Source organism: Notothenia rossii (assembly GCF_949606895.1).
Source record: "Notothenia rossii genome assembly, chromosome: 7".
Taxonomy (NCBI): domain Eukaryota; kingdom Metazoa; phylum Chordata; class Actinopteri; order Perciformes; family Nototheniidae; genus Notothenia; species Notothenia rossii.
The window spans coordinates 45,698,817-45,715,425 of NC_136905.1; the positions used below are offsets into that span (position 1 = coordinate 45,698,817).

Sequence of the window (16,609 nt, forward strand, 5' to 3'; positions counted from 1 at the left end):
GAAAGCGCTGGAGACGCTGTAGTACATATTTCAGGCCACCAGATAGTGCTGTTCTCACTGAATCCGAGCATGAAAGGCAGTGTTAAATTGAGCGAAATGAGGAATGGATAAAATTCATGATCTGTTTGGTATTTTGAAAAATAAAAAGTATAAATATGCCTTATATAGGTATGGTCCTACAATATATTATTCAAAAATAGCATGATAGGTCCACTTTAAGTATCATGTTCCGACTGGTCACAACAATAATTAAATATCACTCTTAATACAACAAATAATTAACATCTATCTATTTTGGGGTGCACATGTAGCTGTTTGCTGTCCTTATTTCTTTATGTTAAAAACTGGTTGCCACTGATGGCAACCAAAGGCCAAGAAGTGGTTGACATTTTTTCTGAATGGTTGCCAATGTCAACCTGGCAACCGTTACTGTCGAGCCCTGTTGTGTTATAACAGGGTGTCCGCGGGGTCTTAAAAAGTATTAAAAGTTGATAAATCAATTTAGCAAAAATTAAGGCTATTAAAGGGCACTTTCCAAGGTATTACTTTCAGTATATCAATTGTCCAAAGAGGTTGTATTCTACAGTTTGCCTGAATTTAATCATTGCGTAGGAGTGTAGTGTGATTCTGTGTAGTTTATTTATGGCATCCCGTTGGATTTGACGTCATCTGAAGCATTTTCGCACGTTCACTGCTTGATAGCGCGCGAAGGCCCGTTTACGCCGGTTTTTAAACAACATCGTTATGCGAAAATGCAAGTTTGCGTCCAAATGGTTGGAAGATAAGGAGGAAGGACAATCAATACTGTATATAGTCAATGTGAGGTAAAGTGTGTCGCCAATGTAACCGGTTAAAACTCAAAGTGGCGATGAGGTCTTAAAATGTATGAAAAGGGTATTAAAGGTCTTAAAAGGTCTTACATTTGACTAAAGGATTCCTGCATATATCCTGTATAAGAGCTAACATGGGTTCTGTGATTGACCTACTTCCTCTGTGAAAATTCAACAGCCCTGCTCTCATCCTTCTTCACTCCTTGTGTCTTACACACATAAACCCACCCTCTTTCTCCTCTTCTTCCTCCCCACTTATCCACTGACCACCATCTTTAGTGGGTTAGGTGCTGTCATTGAAACAAGCCTATTAGTAATCTGTGTATAAAGTACCAATTATTAATGTGTTAACACAATTTCAACCTTTAGTATCCAAGTAAATAAATCAATGCTGTTTCTGCTGATTTGCAAAGTCTGCCAAATATAGTTGAAACATTTGATTTAATATCCTAGAAAGTGAGTTATTTTGTAATTGTTAGATTTTTCTGTTTGTCTGCCACAGGAACTCTTGGACCAACATCTCATTCCAAAGGCCTCTGGAGCAGAGAGCAAAGTATTCTATTTGAAAATGAAAGGAGATTACTACCGCTACTTGGCTGAGGTCGCTAAAGTAGAAGGCAAACATGGTAAGTTCTATGTCATTTACAAAGTAATTTATACGTGTAGGTTTTTCTGTTTGGAGAGATGCATTGTAAAACCTTCAAATAAAAGTAACCAGATCCAAAGGAGGTTTTTCAGGGTCCCTACAGATCCTTAATAAGTCTTAGGGCCCATCCACACAGCGGCGTGCGTTGGCGGTGGGCGTATCTGAAGCTTGGGAATTTTTTGCGACCAACAACCAATCACATGAATCTCCCGCCCCCGACATACAAAGCAATAGCAATGTTAAAACGAAGTAAACTGGATATAAAATCCCCAAACAGGCGAAAACCAGTTTCACCCACTGTCTCTGCCACCTCAGATCACCCGGTGATCATACAGCACCGGGTGATTCACTACCGTTTTCCTAAATTTTTGGGAATATGAGGAAATGACCTGCGTAGTAGTCTCTCCCAGCACACACGCGGTTTGATTGGCTTGCGCTTGTACTGGCAGATTTGCATAAACGGGATTTCATTGGCTGACGCTTCTGCCGAGGCGCCAAAAGTTGAACATTGCTAAATTTTTGAAGCGAGCAACGCCAGCAACGCGTCGCTTCCCAAAATGCAGTTTGGCAAAAAGTGACGTCACCCCATTCAAAGTGAATGGTGAAGCGTGAACGCACGCCGCTGTGTGGACGGGCCGTCAAAGGTCCCATGACATGGCCATTTCTACTGATCATAATTTCATTGTTGAGGTCTACTAGAATAGATTTGTACTTTTCCCTTTTAGTTCCGATAGTTCCTGGGATTTTGCGTTCACACCAAAAAGAGAACTTAGTTCATGAGAACTTTCCCCCCCCCATTTTAGTCCCTGCTAGAGAGCAGGTACTTTCCTGGGGAGAAAAACGTTCCAATTTCTGATTGGCCGGACGAATTGCAAACCACGCCCCGTAAAAATCGGAAAAGTTTTGTGAAGCCGCCATTGTATTTGCTGGCTTTAGCATTATTAGCATTAGCCCAGCACACCAACGGAGAGAGACTAACTTATGCCAACACAAAAAAAAACATGGGAGCGGTGGAGTGATGAGGAGGTGTCGGCGTTCTGGCGATTTACTCGGAAGGCTTCAATAGAAGCTGATGGGAGTCCCAGCAGCTTCTACTGAAGCCAGTCCCCAACTCCGGGGACTTCCGGCCGGGGACTACGGGTGGCAGTATACGCCGTGAAGTTATTTGCAGCCTGCCAGTAAACTCAAAGCAGAAGAAGTGACTTCAGCGGCTTCATTTGCGTAGTCTTCCCTCAGGGACTTATTCCATTGTGAACGCGATCTGCTCTTTAGTTCCATGGGGGAACTAAGTACGGCAAAGTACTTGGTGTGAAAGCAGCTATTGTTCAATGTTCCTAACTCACATTAGTTTCTCATACAGCATCTCTGTATAGTATGTGTATTCACTCTCTGTCCTACACGGCTTGTTGGAGCTCCCCCCCCCCCCCCCCCCCCCCCCCTATGAGCCCACTGTGCTCGGATTGGTCATCTCGCCCACTCTGTTCTGATGAGTCCACCACCGTTACAGCGGAACATCAGTGATTATGTGTTACAATGGCGTTGGCAACCAGAAAATGACACCAGTAAGGACAAACAGATGAGAATGCTGCGTGGGGTCTGGGTGCCGTGTTGGTGGGACGTTGCGGTGCTCGAGGAGCGGACAGTGTGAGGTGGATTACTGGTGTTGTTTCCTGGTTGCTACGTCATTCAGACGTAGTGACGTCAACCTGACCCGGAAGAAATAAATGGAAAAAGAAAAATCTCCAACGAGGCGTTCTGGGGCAGCATAGACACGTCTTTTCTGTGTTAGAGTTTTACTCGCTACAGGGTGTACTTTGAAGGTTTGCGACTTTGCAGACTTGGGGACGGGTAATAACCGGAAAAGCATGTCATGGAACCTTTACATTTATTTTGTGATATTCAAGGTCTAAAAAGGTCTGGAATTTTAGGAGAATAATGGCAGATGGCATCATTGTATTAAGTTTTAAAGGTTGTGGGGTAAAAGTTTTTTTCCGTTTATTTTTGCCTTTTATTTGATAGTGTAGATTTAAGCTCCTTACACACCAAGTCGGTTTTCGGCGTCGATTGATGTCGGGCTGTTGATGAACGTCGTGTCACCCTACGATTGGTGTATACTGCACCGTCGTGTCTTTTCGGCCGTGCCGACACCTTCCACCGCCGATGTTGAATCGGGAGGCCGTCGGTCAGAGAAATCACTCTGATTGGCAGTTCAGATTAGCGAATCAGTGCATGAGAAGCGAAACGGAAGTCAGAGACCCAAACAAACTATTAAGAAGGCAAATCTGAGATTTGATTTAACTCCAGCTATACATATATATACACACACACACACACACTGTATTCTGTTTTTGTATTGTATGAGAGAGGTTCCAGGTTTAATTGAGGCGAATATTTGTATTTTTCAGAGGTTGTTGTGTTTAATATTCATGAGAATATTTGTTATTGTTCAAATAATAATAAACAAACATTTACATAAAGCATTTGTCCACTCATATGTTTGTAAGAGTATTAAAAACTTAAAAAATATCCCTCTAAGGTACATTTAGAACAGATAAAAAATATGCGATTAACTATGGACAATCATGCGATTAAATATTTTAATCGACTGACAGCCCTAATATATATTAATGCTGTCAAAATCATAGCGTTAACGGCGGTAATTAATTTTTTTAATTAATTGCTTTAAAATATTTAACGCACGTGCAGAATGGCCCACCCCATACATCCCACCACTGGCAGCGCCAGAGTATGGCTGGGGTAGGCTACACCCATACCAAGAAATGGCTTAGCCCCACCATGAAAAATGATGTTAAAGTAATTCTCGGCGCGAGTTGGCGGACTTTATTTCAGTATTTCATAGACCCTCCAGAAAAACGCGATTTTATGCGGGGAAGTTGCGAAATATGCGGAAAGTTGCGAAAAATAATAGATTTTTTTTTAAATATTGGGCTGTCTTATTTATTCTGTCTCACACACAACCTGACACTGACGTTAAACCCCTTTCCTATTCAATTAAACACATTCAATGTTTATTTATTGTAAAAGCAATTGGGCTATTTTAATCACACTCTCTCTCTCTCTCTCTCACACACACACACACACACTTCTCCGCCTCATTCTGTTTTCATTTACTCGTTCGTTATCTGACCAGCTTCAATCTTGTAGGCTACTCACTTCGTTTCTTGTAGCCCTCAAAAGGGTTTTGGAAGTTGATGCCTCGGTGAACGTGAGTTATTTGGCTTTCTTGTCCGCAGCAGCAGAAAGCATTTTCGAATGTTTGAATGAATCAAAGTGGGTCGTCACCGTCGATTTTCTCTTATGCTCCAACACACAGTTGCACGGGGTGCAGAATAGTTTCCCCCCACTTTCGTGCAAGACATCGGGGTACTGCTTTGCCAGGTCTTTAGCAGAAATGTTCGTCTGTAAATTAGATGGATCAGATTTTTTCATCTTGGTGTTTTCTCTCTCGTGTGAGTTCCACACGTTCACTCTACGGCACTGGTTCTCAACGGGGGCGGTACCGCCCCCCAGGGGGCGTTAAGAGAACATCGGGGGGCGCTGGAAGCAATATTTTTGAAAGGGGGGCGTTGAGGTGTTCTTGGGGGGCGTTCACGCATAATGTCTTTTTGTCATGAAAAACGCTGGCCACAGCGTCTTTTCCTGTACAAAAAGCAGCTGTCAGCATATTTTGTTGCTATAGGAAACCACAACTCTGCTTGCGATTGGTCAGCTGTCAGCAGTGTTATTACGGGTACGTTCGTAAATGCACGAACGGTCAGTCCGCTCGGACAACCCGTCTGTTCCGCCAGAGCACCCAGCTGTGAGCGCTCAGAGCGCAGCGCTCTGGACTGTGGAACGGGGACGCTCGGAGCGCTCTGAGCGCATTTACGAACGTACCCTACAAAAAGCAGCCGGGAGCGGACCGGAAGTCATTGTAATTTTGGGATCGCGACTGTTAATAATCTGTGTTACTTTGTTAAATTTCGATATGTTTTGATATGACAAATTCCACTAACAGATTCGAACTAAGTGGTCAGTTTATGAAAATAATACCCGTTTCTATGTCTGCTACGACATGGAAGAGCTGGCTAGCCAGGCTGCTCCACACAGCTCTGTTTGTTCAAAATTACAACGACTTCCGGTCCGCTCCCGGCACGATGTCTTGTCATGTCACCAGCTAGCCCTCTAGCGTTTGCCGCCATATCATGACACTACCCCCCCCCCTAAATATTAGCATCATAAAACAACAAAAATCATATCACATCAGCAAAATGGCCGCGAAAAAGATAAAATGCAGACAGTACTCTATTGAATATCTTAGCTATGGCTTCATACCGTCTCCTATGCACAACTCCCAATGTGTTTACTTTGCGAACATGTATTTTCCAATGAGGGAATGAAACCCTCACGTTTAAAGGAGCACCTTACCAAGATCCACCCGGATAAGGCAGATAAGGAGCGTCCGTTCTTCCGGGCCCTCAAAGAGAAACATGGTAGGAGCACCATCAGCAGTCTCTTCGCTAGGAAGACCACCCAGACTGACAGCGGGCTAATAGCGTCATATAACATCTCTTTGCTGATAGCCAAATGTGGGCAGCCGTTCACAATCGGAGAGAAGTTGGTACTCCCTGCCATCAAAGAGGTCATATCTACTGTGATGGAGCGTGATCCCACACAGGTGCTGAAATCGCTTGAACTTGACGGCCTCAGGTGCACTGCGACTGAAACTAAGTTCTCTGCAACCCGCAGTGAAGAAACTGGCGGAGAACCACCAAGCGCAGGGCTCACACTAACCTTCCCCCCCCCGCAATTTGGCGAAATGCAACACCTTTCCGACCTGTTAGTTCTGTAGGCCTAATGTACAGTTTTGTAGCCTACTGTTTGTTCTGCACTGGACATGTGTGAAATTGCTGCTGTTCCGTAGCAGTCTGTTTGTATTCTCTGCTCTTGTCTGAGTTTGTTTAACACACATTCACATGGCTTTTCTGCTCTCTGGTAAACTAATGATAATGATATTCCAACTGCCCAGTTAAATCAAATCTATTATTTGGCATTCAGTGACATGCTTTTTAAATGATATAACACAGAATATTAGTCAACATTAATATTCAGGGAAGAAAATAAGTCTACTTTTTTTGATGGGGGGCGGTAAGAGACCTGGATAATGGACAGGGGGGCGCTGGCCCAAAAAAGGTTGAGAATCCCTGCTCTACGGTGTTGTTTACGTTCTGTGATGCGCTAGCTGATGACGTCGCGTCATCATCTTCACTACTTCACGTCAAGACGAGTTAACTTTTTTCCCCCTCAACTTTGTGTGGAAAAATGCGGGGATTATGCGCCCTTTTAATAAATGTGCGCCCTTTTAAAAATATACGCCATTTTGCTGATTATGCGGTATATTATGCAATCGCGTTTTTCTTGAGGGTCTAATTTCAGTATTTCTTTATTTCAGTTTCAGTAGCCACTTGTCTGGAAATACCGAAGACCAGAAACGGTTTTGAAAACTTTTGTCACGTAGCGATCGTCTTCTCAATAGTACATCTTTGATAATGTCTTCTGGCCAATCAGAATCAAGATAATGGCGTGGTGTTGTTGCAGGAAGTCCCGACGGAGAATACTTTTGCTGTAGTACAGGGGTGCACTTAACTGGTACGCATGTGCGGCAACAATCTGAAATGCGTACTGTCACTTGTGTCCCAAAGCGCATTTGCGTACCAACGTACTTGTGAAGCTTTTCCAGAAGGCGGTTAGATCACCGGACAACAGAGTCGGTCTCCGTGTGCACAGACAGGGCTGCTGTTAACGTCGGTCTGTACAACAGAATTGTGCCAAAACTACGCCAACCGGCTGCGGAGGGACTCTCCCCCCCCTTCACTGGAGAACATTACATGTTGATAGAAATCAACACGTAATGAAATAAGACCCCATGTTTTGATGATTGATAAGTGTGTGGGCTGTCTTTCATTTTGACACACAGAACAATGTTATAATAAACATACATGCATACTGTATGTTAAATGGATATATATCCGCCTTCTTTCATTTATCTTTCCATTCCCACAACAATATACATAAAGAAATGGCATATTTTGGACATAGTTCGAATGGTGATTAATCATGATTAATTAATTTTTAAGCCGTGATTAATTTGATATATATATGGGATATGTATATATAGGGTATGTATAGTAGAGTGTTCTACAATGTATAATAATCATAACACTGGTTTATTTCATTTAAATACAAATATTTGGTTATTTCATGTGTCTGTTATAAGATATCACAGCTCTTATGTGCCTTTTGTCCTCTGTCAGATGAAATCATTGCAAACTCAAGATCGTCCTACGAAGCCGCCTATGTCACCAGCAAAGAGGAAATGCCCCCAACCCACCCAATCCGTCTTGGTCTTGCGCTCAATTTCTCTGTTTTCTACTATGAGATCCTCGGCTCACCTGAAGAAGCCTGCAAGCTGGCTAAAGAGGTGCGTTCATAACACTAAATGTTCATACAAGATGGCAACCTGCTTAATTTAATGCAAATGATTGAATGTAATATGTTTTGATTATTGAGCTAAAACAGTGTACTGACACTTAAGAGCTTGTTTAAGATCACCATCCTTACAGCAGTCTAAAACATATTTTTGAATCTGTTAGGCTTTTGATCAGGCCATTGCAGAGCTGGATACACTGGGCGAAGATTCCTACAAGGACAGTACACTAATCATGCAGCTACTGAGGGACAACTTGACAGTAAGTTTCCCTTGCTTGGACACAAACTCACTTAAATGACATCTACATATCGTGTGCAATTTGTCATGTTCTTCATTGATTAGACTTGATTTATTTTCTCAATTGTTTGTTTTTTTAAATGCGATTACAGCTTCCTAGAACCAATGGTAATGTTTCCAACTTTCAGTCTAAAAGAATAACAGATTCACTTAACTATTATAGAATAATTTAAGGTAATTGATTATCAAAATGGTTGAATATCATTTTTCAGTTGCAGCTCTAATTTAACAACATTCATTCATGGTTCATTATGTTTGATTGAGTAGGTGGGGCTTACTACCCCAGGACAATCTGTGACCAGAAATATTACGGATTAGAGTTTGGTAACTTTTTTGGAGTCATTCAAATGACATACACTATATAAATAATTCGCAGTGTAGAAGTTTATCACGCTCAAAGCATTTCAAAATAACATTAAATGAAATGAAATGATATTTCTGTCTAGAAATAATTTCCTGTTGACTGTGCAATGCAACAACTACCCATGTATGAGGACAGGAGCCTTTTACCCTATTGTGGAGATGAATACTGAAATCCGGTAATAAATGGGCTTTGGGGCTAAATTATTATAATACCGTGGTATCCATAAGCTTCAATGTTATCGGTTTTGCTATTGGTACTGGAGAAATGTCATAAACAATATCTTGCACGTTGTATCTCATCAACTCCATTTCCAATTTGCAATAAGATTAAAAAATGTGGATAAGCACCTTGCAGTTCACCAAAGCTGCATTCACATGATACACAATTTGCTCTTTGCTCAGCACTAGGTTAGACCACAGAGCATGTAAGTTCCGTTTCTATGCATACCTCCCCCTTCTAGCTTGCGCCTCTTCATGCAACTGTTGTCTGATTGGTTGTGTGCTGAAAAGTCACCAATTAGGTCGAAGTTAAAATAATTTGAACTTCGAGCGCAGAAGTTACCAATGTTTACAAGCGATGTGCAACACTAAGAATTGAAGTGTGGTTACACTTTACAAGTTTTATTTGGACAATGCTCGTTGCTACAAGTGCAATAAGGGATTTTTGTGTAATGGCGGAAACACAAGCAATCTGTCCAAACATCTGGCGCAAGTGCACTATATTCAGGCAGAGAAATGCACTTTTTGGAACTGCCCATCTCCTAGCTGTTGTTGCCAAAGCTACGAGTAATGTTACCAGTTCAGGTATGTTATGTTGCTTGCCGCCTAGAGCCCACACAGAGTTTACTCAATTATACAAACATGGGTTGAGTATTACATTTAAAAAAAAAGTCATTAGTTTTACATTTCCATCATCACAACTAGGGATGTCCCGATCACCTTTTTTTGCTCCCGATCCGATTCCGATCATTTGATTTTGACAATTTGCCGATACCGATTTTTCCCGATCCGATCTTTATGCAATGCATTAAGAGAAAAAAAAGAAAAAAAGCATTCAAGTTGTCCCTTAAGGTTATTTTTTTATTTAAATTGGATATTCTATCCAACATGGATATAGCTTCTTTTTTTCACAGCAGCATTGGATCAGTTCAGTTTTGCAGCATTGGATCAAAATAAAGCTTATCAGTACTCGTTAGCTTACTGCTACAATTAGACACTGCGCCCTGCCCACTCTGTTGCCAGATTTGAGAGAAATAGGTCTATGAAAACAAGCCCCAAAGAAGCAACACATACATCAGGGTTCCCCAATTATATTTACCAAAGGGCCAATTTTTTTCAAGCATGACAAGCTAAGGGCTAAAATGTTATGTGTCACTAAAAGTTGTTTTACACTATGTGCAGATGTTACCTCTATTATAATTGTTGTAGTAGTGGCAGTAGTAATTAAACAAACCCTGTGAGTAAAGGAAAAATGCATCCTTGAAACAAAATTAGACCGAAATCAAACATTTATTAACAATAATAATAAATAAATGCTTTAACAAATACAAATGATTTTGCTGTGGTCTGATGGGGCATAACAATAAAACAAAAATAAAAAACAACAGAGTGAACTCTGATCAAATAGTCAGACAGGTCCACATCCAATTCAGCAAACACTGTAACACACACACACACACTGGGAAAGACAGGAAGACAGAGAGAGAGTTTCAGTTAGTTACTTTTATAATGTCGTACCAAAATACACCACATTATCAGTTTTAACATTTTTAAATATGTGTACCAAATAATATCAGGCTGTAAATAACAAATAGCATTGGGTTTTTTTAACTTTATTTTTAATATATTATTTTAATGTTGTATTCAATTTAACCAGTTTGTGGGCTGTTGTTAAAAGCCCTGCATTATCCAAGGTTTTTTCTCTATCATATTAATAATTTGTTTTTAATTACGCTGCGTAGCATTTTATTTAGGAAATGAATGTACATATAAAATATAACTATAAAATGGTTATTTTTGTCTTAATAATTATTATACCACAATAGAATTGACAAATTGCAAAAATAAATTGATGTTGTTCACTCACCAATCAGTGAGAGAAGTGAGAGCGGCGGGATGAGGCAACCTGTCTGATGTTGGGCTTGTATTCTGTTGTGGCAATCCTGAGGCACTGTCCAAGATGTGCACTGGAGAGTCTGTTCCTGTCCTGGCTTTTGATAGCATTCATTGAAGAAAATCCTGATTCGCAGATGTATGTTGAGGGGAACATTGTGAGTAGGAACATAGCAATAGCCCTGGTGTTTTTGAAACGAGCTTGGGGAACCATGTTGATCCAAAAGTCACACACTGGTGCATCCTTGTGTTGAGCTTTCAGCAACTCAGAGCTTCCCATCTCTAAGACCTCCATCTGAAGAACTCCCTCTTCTATGGAAGGCACCAGCCTTTTGGCCTCTCCAGTCCACTGCCCGTCTGCTGACACAGAGAACGGCTGTCTGAGGAAGAGGAGGATGTCACGTGAGATTTTAGGAGAGCTTTCAAATCGCTCCTTGAAGTTTTCTGCCAGTTTTGACACAAAATCCTTCATTACTGGATCTTCCGGCATTTCATTCTTCTCGCAGTGCTCACGCAGACGTGGAAAGTGCAGCTTCCTCCCATGAATATCTCTCTCCAAAAGGTGCAGCTTTGACCGAAAAGCTTCAACCGCCTCGTACATCTCAGCAACAGTGTGGTTCTTGCCTTGCAGCTGCAGGTTAAGGTGATTTAGATGAGACATGATGTCACACAAAAGATTAACATCTGCTATCACCTTGGTGTCAGTTAAAAAGCTCAAAAACTCATGGGCTTTTTGGCTCTGCAGGCTTGATAAGAACGACACCAGTTCATCACGCAGGTCGCACAACCTCTCCAACAAACGGCCCTTGCACAGCCAGCAAACATCGTTGTGTAGGAAGAGATCCTTGTGTTCAGATGACATTTCCTCTAGCAACGATCTAAAAAGGCGATGCTGCAGACTAGAGCTCTCACGCACAAAGTTAACCAGTCTCGTCACAGTATCCATCGTTTCTTTCATTTTTCCCCACAGTTTTGCGCACAACACTGATTTGTGAATGATGCAGTGAAATGTCAGAAGCGCCGGGTTAACGGCGGAAAGCCTGCTTACCAAGCCTTTCTGCTTTCCAACCATCGACGGAGCCCCGTCAGTTACAACAGAGACGATTTGACTCACATTCAAACCATTCTTTTCGAAGAACTGTGTCAGCTCGTGGAAGATTATTTCCCCGGTCGTGTGCCCGGGCAGAGTAAGCAAACACAGCAGCTCTTCCCGGAATATCTTCCCATCAAATAATCGTACGAACACAGACAGCTGTTCCATGTCGGTTCGGTCACAGGAGGAGTCTATGGCTAAGGATATAACCTCTGTTTTCTTCAAATCCGTGAGTAGACTGGAAAAACACTCCTCCGCTAAAACCTCTACTCTTCTGGTTGCCGTGTTAGCCGACAGCGGCACCTGCTTTAATAGCTCTACAACCTTTTTTTGTTGTTTTTCATCATGATTTCAAACTTCATGAGCCATGTCTATCGCACACCGTTTAATTAACTCAGCATCAGCAAACGGCTTCTTGGCTCTAGCAAGCGTCCAAGAGACGTGCAATGAGGCAGCTGTTGCGCTCTCTTGTGCCGATGTTGTTTTCGACATTGTGGAAACAGAGTGCTTGTATGATGCAAGCAAACCTGCTATCTTTTGTGTGCGCTGGTCGGATTTCTCTGGATAGTTAGCATTAAAACTGGCAGCATGAATAGAGGTGAAGTGCCGCTTCAGGTTGTCTGATTTGATTACAGCTACATTCTGCATGCAAATCAAACAAGTCGGTTTAGCATTGACGTGGTCCTGTAAAAAAAACAATACTTCTCAGTCCAGTCAGTTTTGAACTGACGGTTCTCCTGGTCTACCTTCCTCTTCTTTGCGAATTCCATCCTGGGTTTGAGTTATCCACGGCCCGTTAGTGTCATGTTGGTCAATCGCTGGGTTGGGATGACAGGCGGCTAGCTGGCGAGCTATTGTTTATATGTGTTTGCCGCTATTCCAGGTGGTGACGAGTAAGTCAAGCGCGCGAAGCACGTCTTGCATATGCACGCGATAAGGTCATGGGTCAGGTTTACGAGTGTCGACGGAGGTCAAAATAAAGCGAAACCGCGGACATTTTATTTGATGTTTTTATGTTATAACAAGTGAATGCCAGTAGATCAGCGCGGGCCATGCTATTGCCTCTCGCGGGCCGGATCTGGCCCGCGGGCCGCTAATTGGGGTTGGCTGACATACATGATGTTGTGTAATTTGAAACCAAAACTAAGGCCTCAGGATGACTTTAAGACTTGAACATGGTCATTTTTTTTTTTGTAACATTGAATAAAATAAATAAAGTATTTATAAAAAAAATAAAAAAATCCAGATCCCCGATTTTTTCCCTCCCGATTCCGATCTTTTGAAAATCACGTGATCGGCTCCGATCCCCGATCACGTGATCGGATCGGGACATCTCTAATCACAACTATTATTATAGAATACTCTCTGAACTGGGGATGTAATTGACTGATTCTGATAAACGTGCTTCATACGGACACAATTCTGCAGCATGTGCTTGTTCTGCAGCAGCAGCTCCTCACAGGGAGGAAGGAGAGAACTGTGACATTAATGACTTCAAAACGTACAGCAGACTGCCATCAGTCATCTTTAAAATAACAAACAGACTTTAGATTTTGTCCGTCATAACAGCAAATAAAGGATTACCGCGTCTTCTTCAACATTGCTAAGTAACATGACAGTAAAACCTATTAACACATTAGTACATGGGGAGAACATTGGCGAATGCATCGGTCATCCCTACTAAGCATGGCTAGTTGGATTTGTCCCGAAAGCAATTTTTATGAACTCAATACAGCATGGGGTGGGGAACCTTTTTCCTCTCAAGGGCCATTTCAATTTTTTCAACATCCTCCAAGGGCTGTACAAATGATTGACCTCTGATTAAAAATACTAAAATCACAGCACATTCATTTGGCCTTTCTTTCATGCTGTGCAAAGAAAAAGCATCCTCTTAATCCAGATATCTAACCATGACTCGCGCATGCATGACCGCCAAAAAAGAATGATATAGCGACAAGATGTGTCCAAATGTATTTAGTTTCCTATCCATGTGGACATGATTTAAGTGGGGGGTGGGCTTAACCTCCTCTAGGGGGGTCCGGGTTTTTTTTAACTGGCAGTTAAAAGCATCAATCTGGTGCACTTTGAGAGCAACATTAGGAGACCTATGGATACATCTCTCAACACCCATATGAAACAGAACTGTAAGCAGATTTATTTTTCTTTATGGATATTTTACAAATCACTCTCCTTTCAAACTGTATTTTTGTTTATCAATAACAACTTTTTTTTACTGTCATATAGTATTTTATACCTGTTTACTTCTTTTATTTTTTTATAACTATAATGATCATATAAAGATGTGCCTTTACCTCACTGGTTGTAGAAAAAGCTTCTTATATTCATTAGCATAGCTAGCTAACCAGATGGTAATAACAACAAAGTTATTGACTGTATGATCAGTATGACAGATGAACAGATCACCACTGGGCTTACAACTAAAGACACAGCCACGCAAAAACTGCAGCATGTGTACGACTCCTTATGGGTACTGCAATTTCTGAAGTGCCAGAGCGACGTTCTGGTGCTCTCTGTCAGAACTACAGCCCTGTCACATGATCACACGTTAGGCTCATGTTGTTTTCAAGGACCCTGACCATGGCCAGGAAAAACAGGCACTCGCACAGGCTTTCTTTTTTTGGTCACTGGAGAGTAGAATGCGATACTTTGAACTTTCTAATGAAATGAACATGTTAAGATGAGGTGTTAATGGGTGTGTCCCTATTTTCCTTTACCTACTATTTTACCTTCTTTTTTCAGCTGTGGACTTCTGATAACCAGGCCGAAGAGGAACAAGAAGCAGCAGAATGAGCCTGACCCCCAAACTCATCCCTGTCTGCCTGCCATCATTCCGGTTCATCTTCATCATGATTATCAACACTGAGACGACCACATTATTCACATTGTTTCCAATTCTTCATCTTTTTTATATTGAGTCCCCTCAACACCTGTCTCATTCCTATCAGTTTACTATTCCTTCTTTAGTAACTGCATGGGAAGGGGGATGGGGAGGGAGGGCAGGTTTTAAATCCGTGATGTGAGGGTCCTGGTGAAAGCATAAAGGGTGTTTAGGGTTGGTTGCTTGTAAGCTGACCTTTTTTGTGTGGGAGAAATGGGGGTGTTGCATTATTGAGGTGCTGGGTGATAGGGGAAGGTCTTAACTCATGAAACATGCAGCTGTATGTATCATATTCATTTTGAAGCTCCTGTTCATTAACACCATCTTTTGATGATACATCTGGGGTTTCACAAAATCAGGGGTCAGCTCCTTACACCTTAGGAGACAGCAGCTGGGACCGGTGGAGGTGTAAAGGAGACAGATGGCAAGGTTTTGTTGAAACACAAAGGTAACATTCCATAAACTGTCAGTTTCAACTTTCTACTCTTTATTATTTGTATTTGTTTTTGGGTGACATGCTTTTGTATTTCTGTGTCAATTACGAGGTATAGAAAAAATTGAAAAACAAAAAAGCACACAAACTTGATATTGTTTTTATGAGCACAGCAGTAAGAAAAAGTCCTTATCTAGTTACTGCTTTTTTCAAATTTAGATTTTTATTTGATTTGTCTTTTATTCTCGGTTTCCTTTCGATACTTGCCTTAACTGCATGTTGGTAAGAAGTAGTTTGTAGACTTGTAAGGATGGTTGTTGTTGGGCAGGCAAGCTTTGTTCATGTCTTTGGAATTTTCATACAGAACACCCAAGCATAGCTGTTATTTGGGGGGAAATGTGTAATTTCATGCAAGTGGAATAAAATAATTATTTAAAAGTTCCAACTATTAGTCTCATTTGGCCCAGCAGCCATATTATTCAAAGTCTAGTATAAATGAATTGCACTCCGCTCTCAGGAATGGTTGTCTGGGTCTGGGAGGAGGAGAACAAGTCACCTTACTTTATGAGAATAATGAAAACATTCTGCTCGTGTTCAATGTTGTTGTTTGCTCCTTTGTAATGTGTCCTTTAAATACATCATACAAGTGTGTTCTTGGTGGAAAAGCCAAACATATATAGGACCTCAAGCCACACATCTGAGTAGGCTGGACCTTTAATGACCTTCATAAAAATTGCTACTAAGAAATCCTATTGACCCCCAAAAGGATTTGTTAATTAAATTAGAAAGGGTGAAACATTTTTGAACAACTATTTCACGGGACTAAAGCATTTTTAGTCTGTATCCTAAACCAAAAAGCTACATGTCTTGCTTAATTGCCAATGCTTAAAGGAAAATCTAAACTTTAAGGAATGATCTGCCATGAAAATGTCGCTGCTATTGCATCTTTTAATCCCTACCCATAGGTAAACGGCAGTGCAGTCAATTGCAAATCCTCTGCACAGCCTGGTTCCAGCAGATTTCCCTCTCTGGACACAGGCTGCTGTGGGTGGTGCAAGATACAAAATAAAGTTTTTAAAGTTTGTATTGATTGCATAATAAAATACATAATGTATGTATAGCCTGCCATAAAACGAAACTCGCTGTGTCGATGAAGCACGATTACTGCGGGAGCGAGCGATGGCTCACGCACGTTACATTGTCAGGAAAAATATTTCAGGGGCTATTACAGTGAGTTTTTCTTATAAGTAACACTGTAGTTAAAATGCCTGGCTTATCAGACGATTTGGCCTTTAGGAACATTATGATCAGTCAAAATCACTTTACAGATTAGATTGATATGATCGGCAATATATTATGTCTGCAGGCGAAGTTTTAAATTAGGATTCGTTACGTGACATTAATCATTCAGACGCAGCAATACAGTCCAACATACCAGGCTTTATG

The 16,609-nt window shown here is 41.3% G+C and overlaps 2 protein-coding genes across 3 annotated transcripts in view; one reads left to right on the plus strand and one right to left on the minus strand.

Moving 5' to 3' along the window:
* LOC307046563 (14-3-3 protein beta/alpha-A-like) overlaps positions 1–15,608 on the plus strand; it is a 40,536-nt gene extending 24,928 nt beyond the window's left edge. Inside the window, exons 3-6 of the mRNA XM_079692975.1 lie at positions 1,333–1,456; positions 7,791–7,957; positions 8,130–8,225; positions 14,592–15,608. Coding sequence (XP_079549101.1) covers positions 1,333–1,456; positions 7,791–7,957; positions 8,130–8,225; positions 14,592–14,642 — 438 coding nt within the window. The 3' untranslated portion in view covers positions 14,643–15,608. The remainder of the gene's footprint in view (positions 1–1,332; positions 1,457–7,790; positions 7,958–8,129; positions 8,226–14,591) is intronic.
* LOC307046562 (protein FAM200A-like) lies at positions 9,762–14,585 on the minus strand. Of its 2 annotated transcripts, none has more exons than XM_079692973.1 (2): positions 10,713–14,585; positions 9,762–10,284 (listed from the first exon to the last, which is right to left on the minus strand). In XM_079692973.1, the coding sequence occupies exon 1, from the start codon at positions 11,997–11,999 to the stop codon at positions 10,716–10,718; it is 1,284 nt and encodes a 427-aa protein (XP_079549099.1). In that variant the 5' UTR covers positions 12,000–14,585; the 3' UTR covers positions 9,762–10,284; positions 10,713–10,715. The 2 variants fall into 2 exon arrangements, with proteins under 2 accessions (XP_079549099.1, XP_079549100.1); XM_079692974.1 differs by having other exon boundaries at positions 9,762–10,304.
* Positions 15,609–16,609: the final 1,001 nt, after the last annotated feature.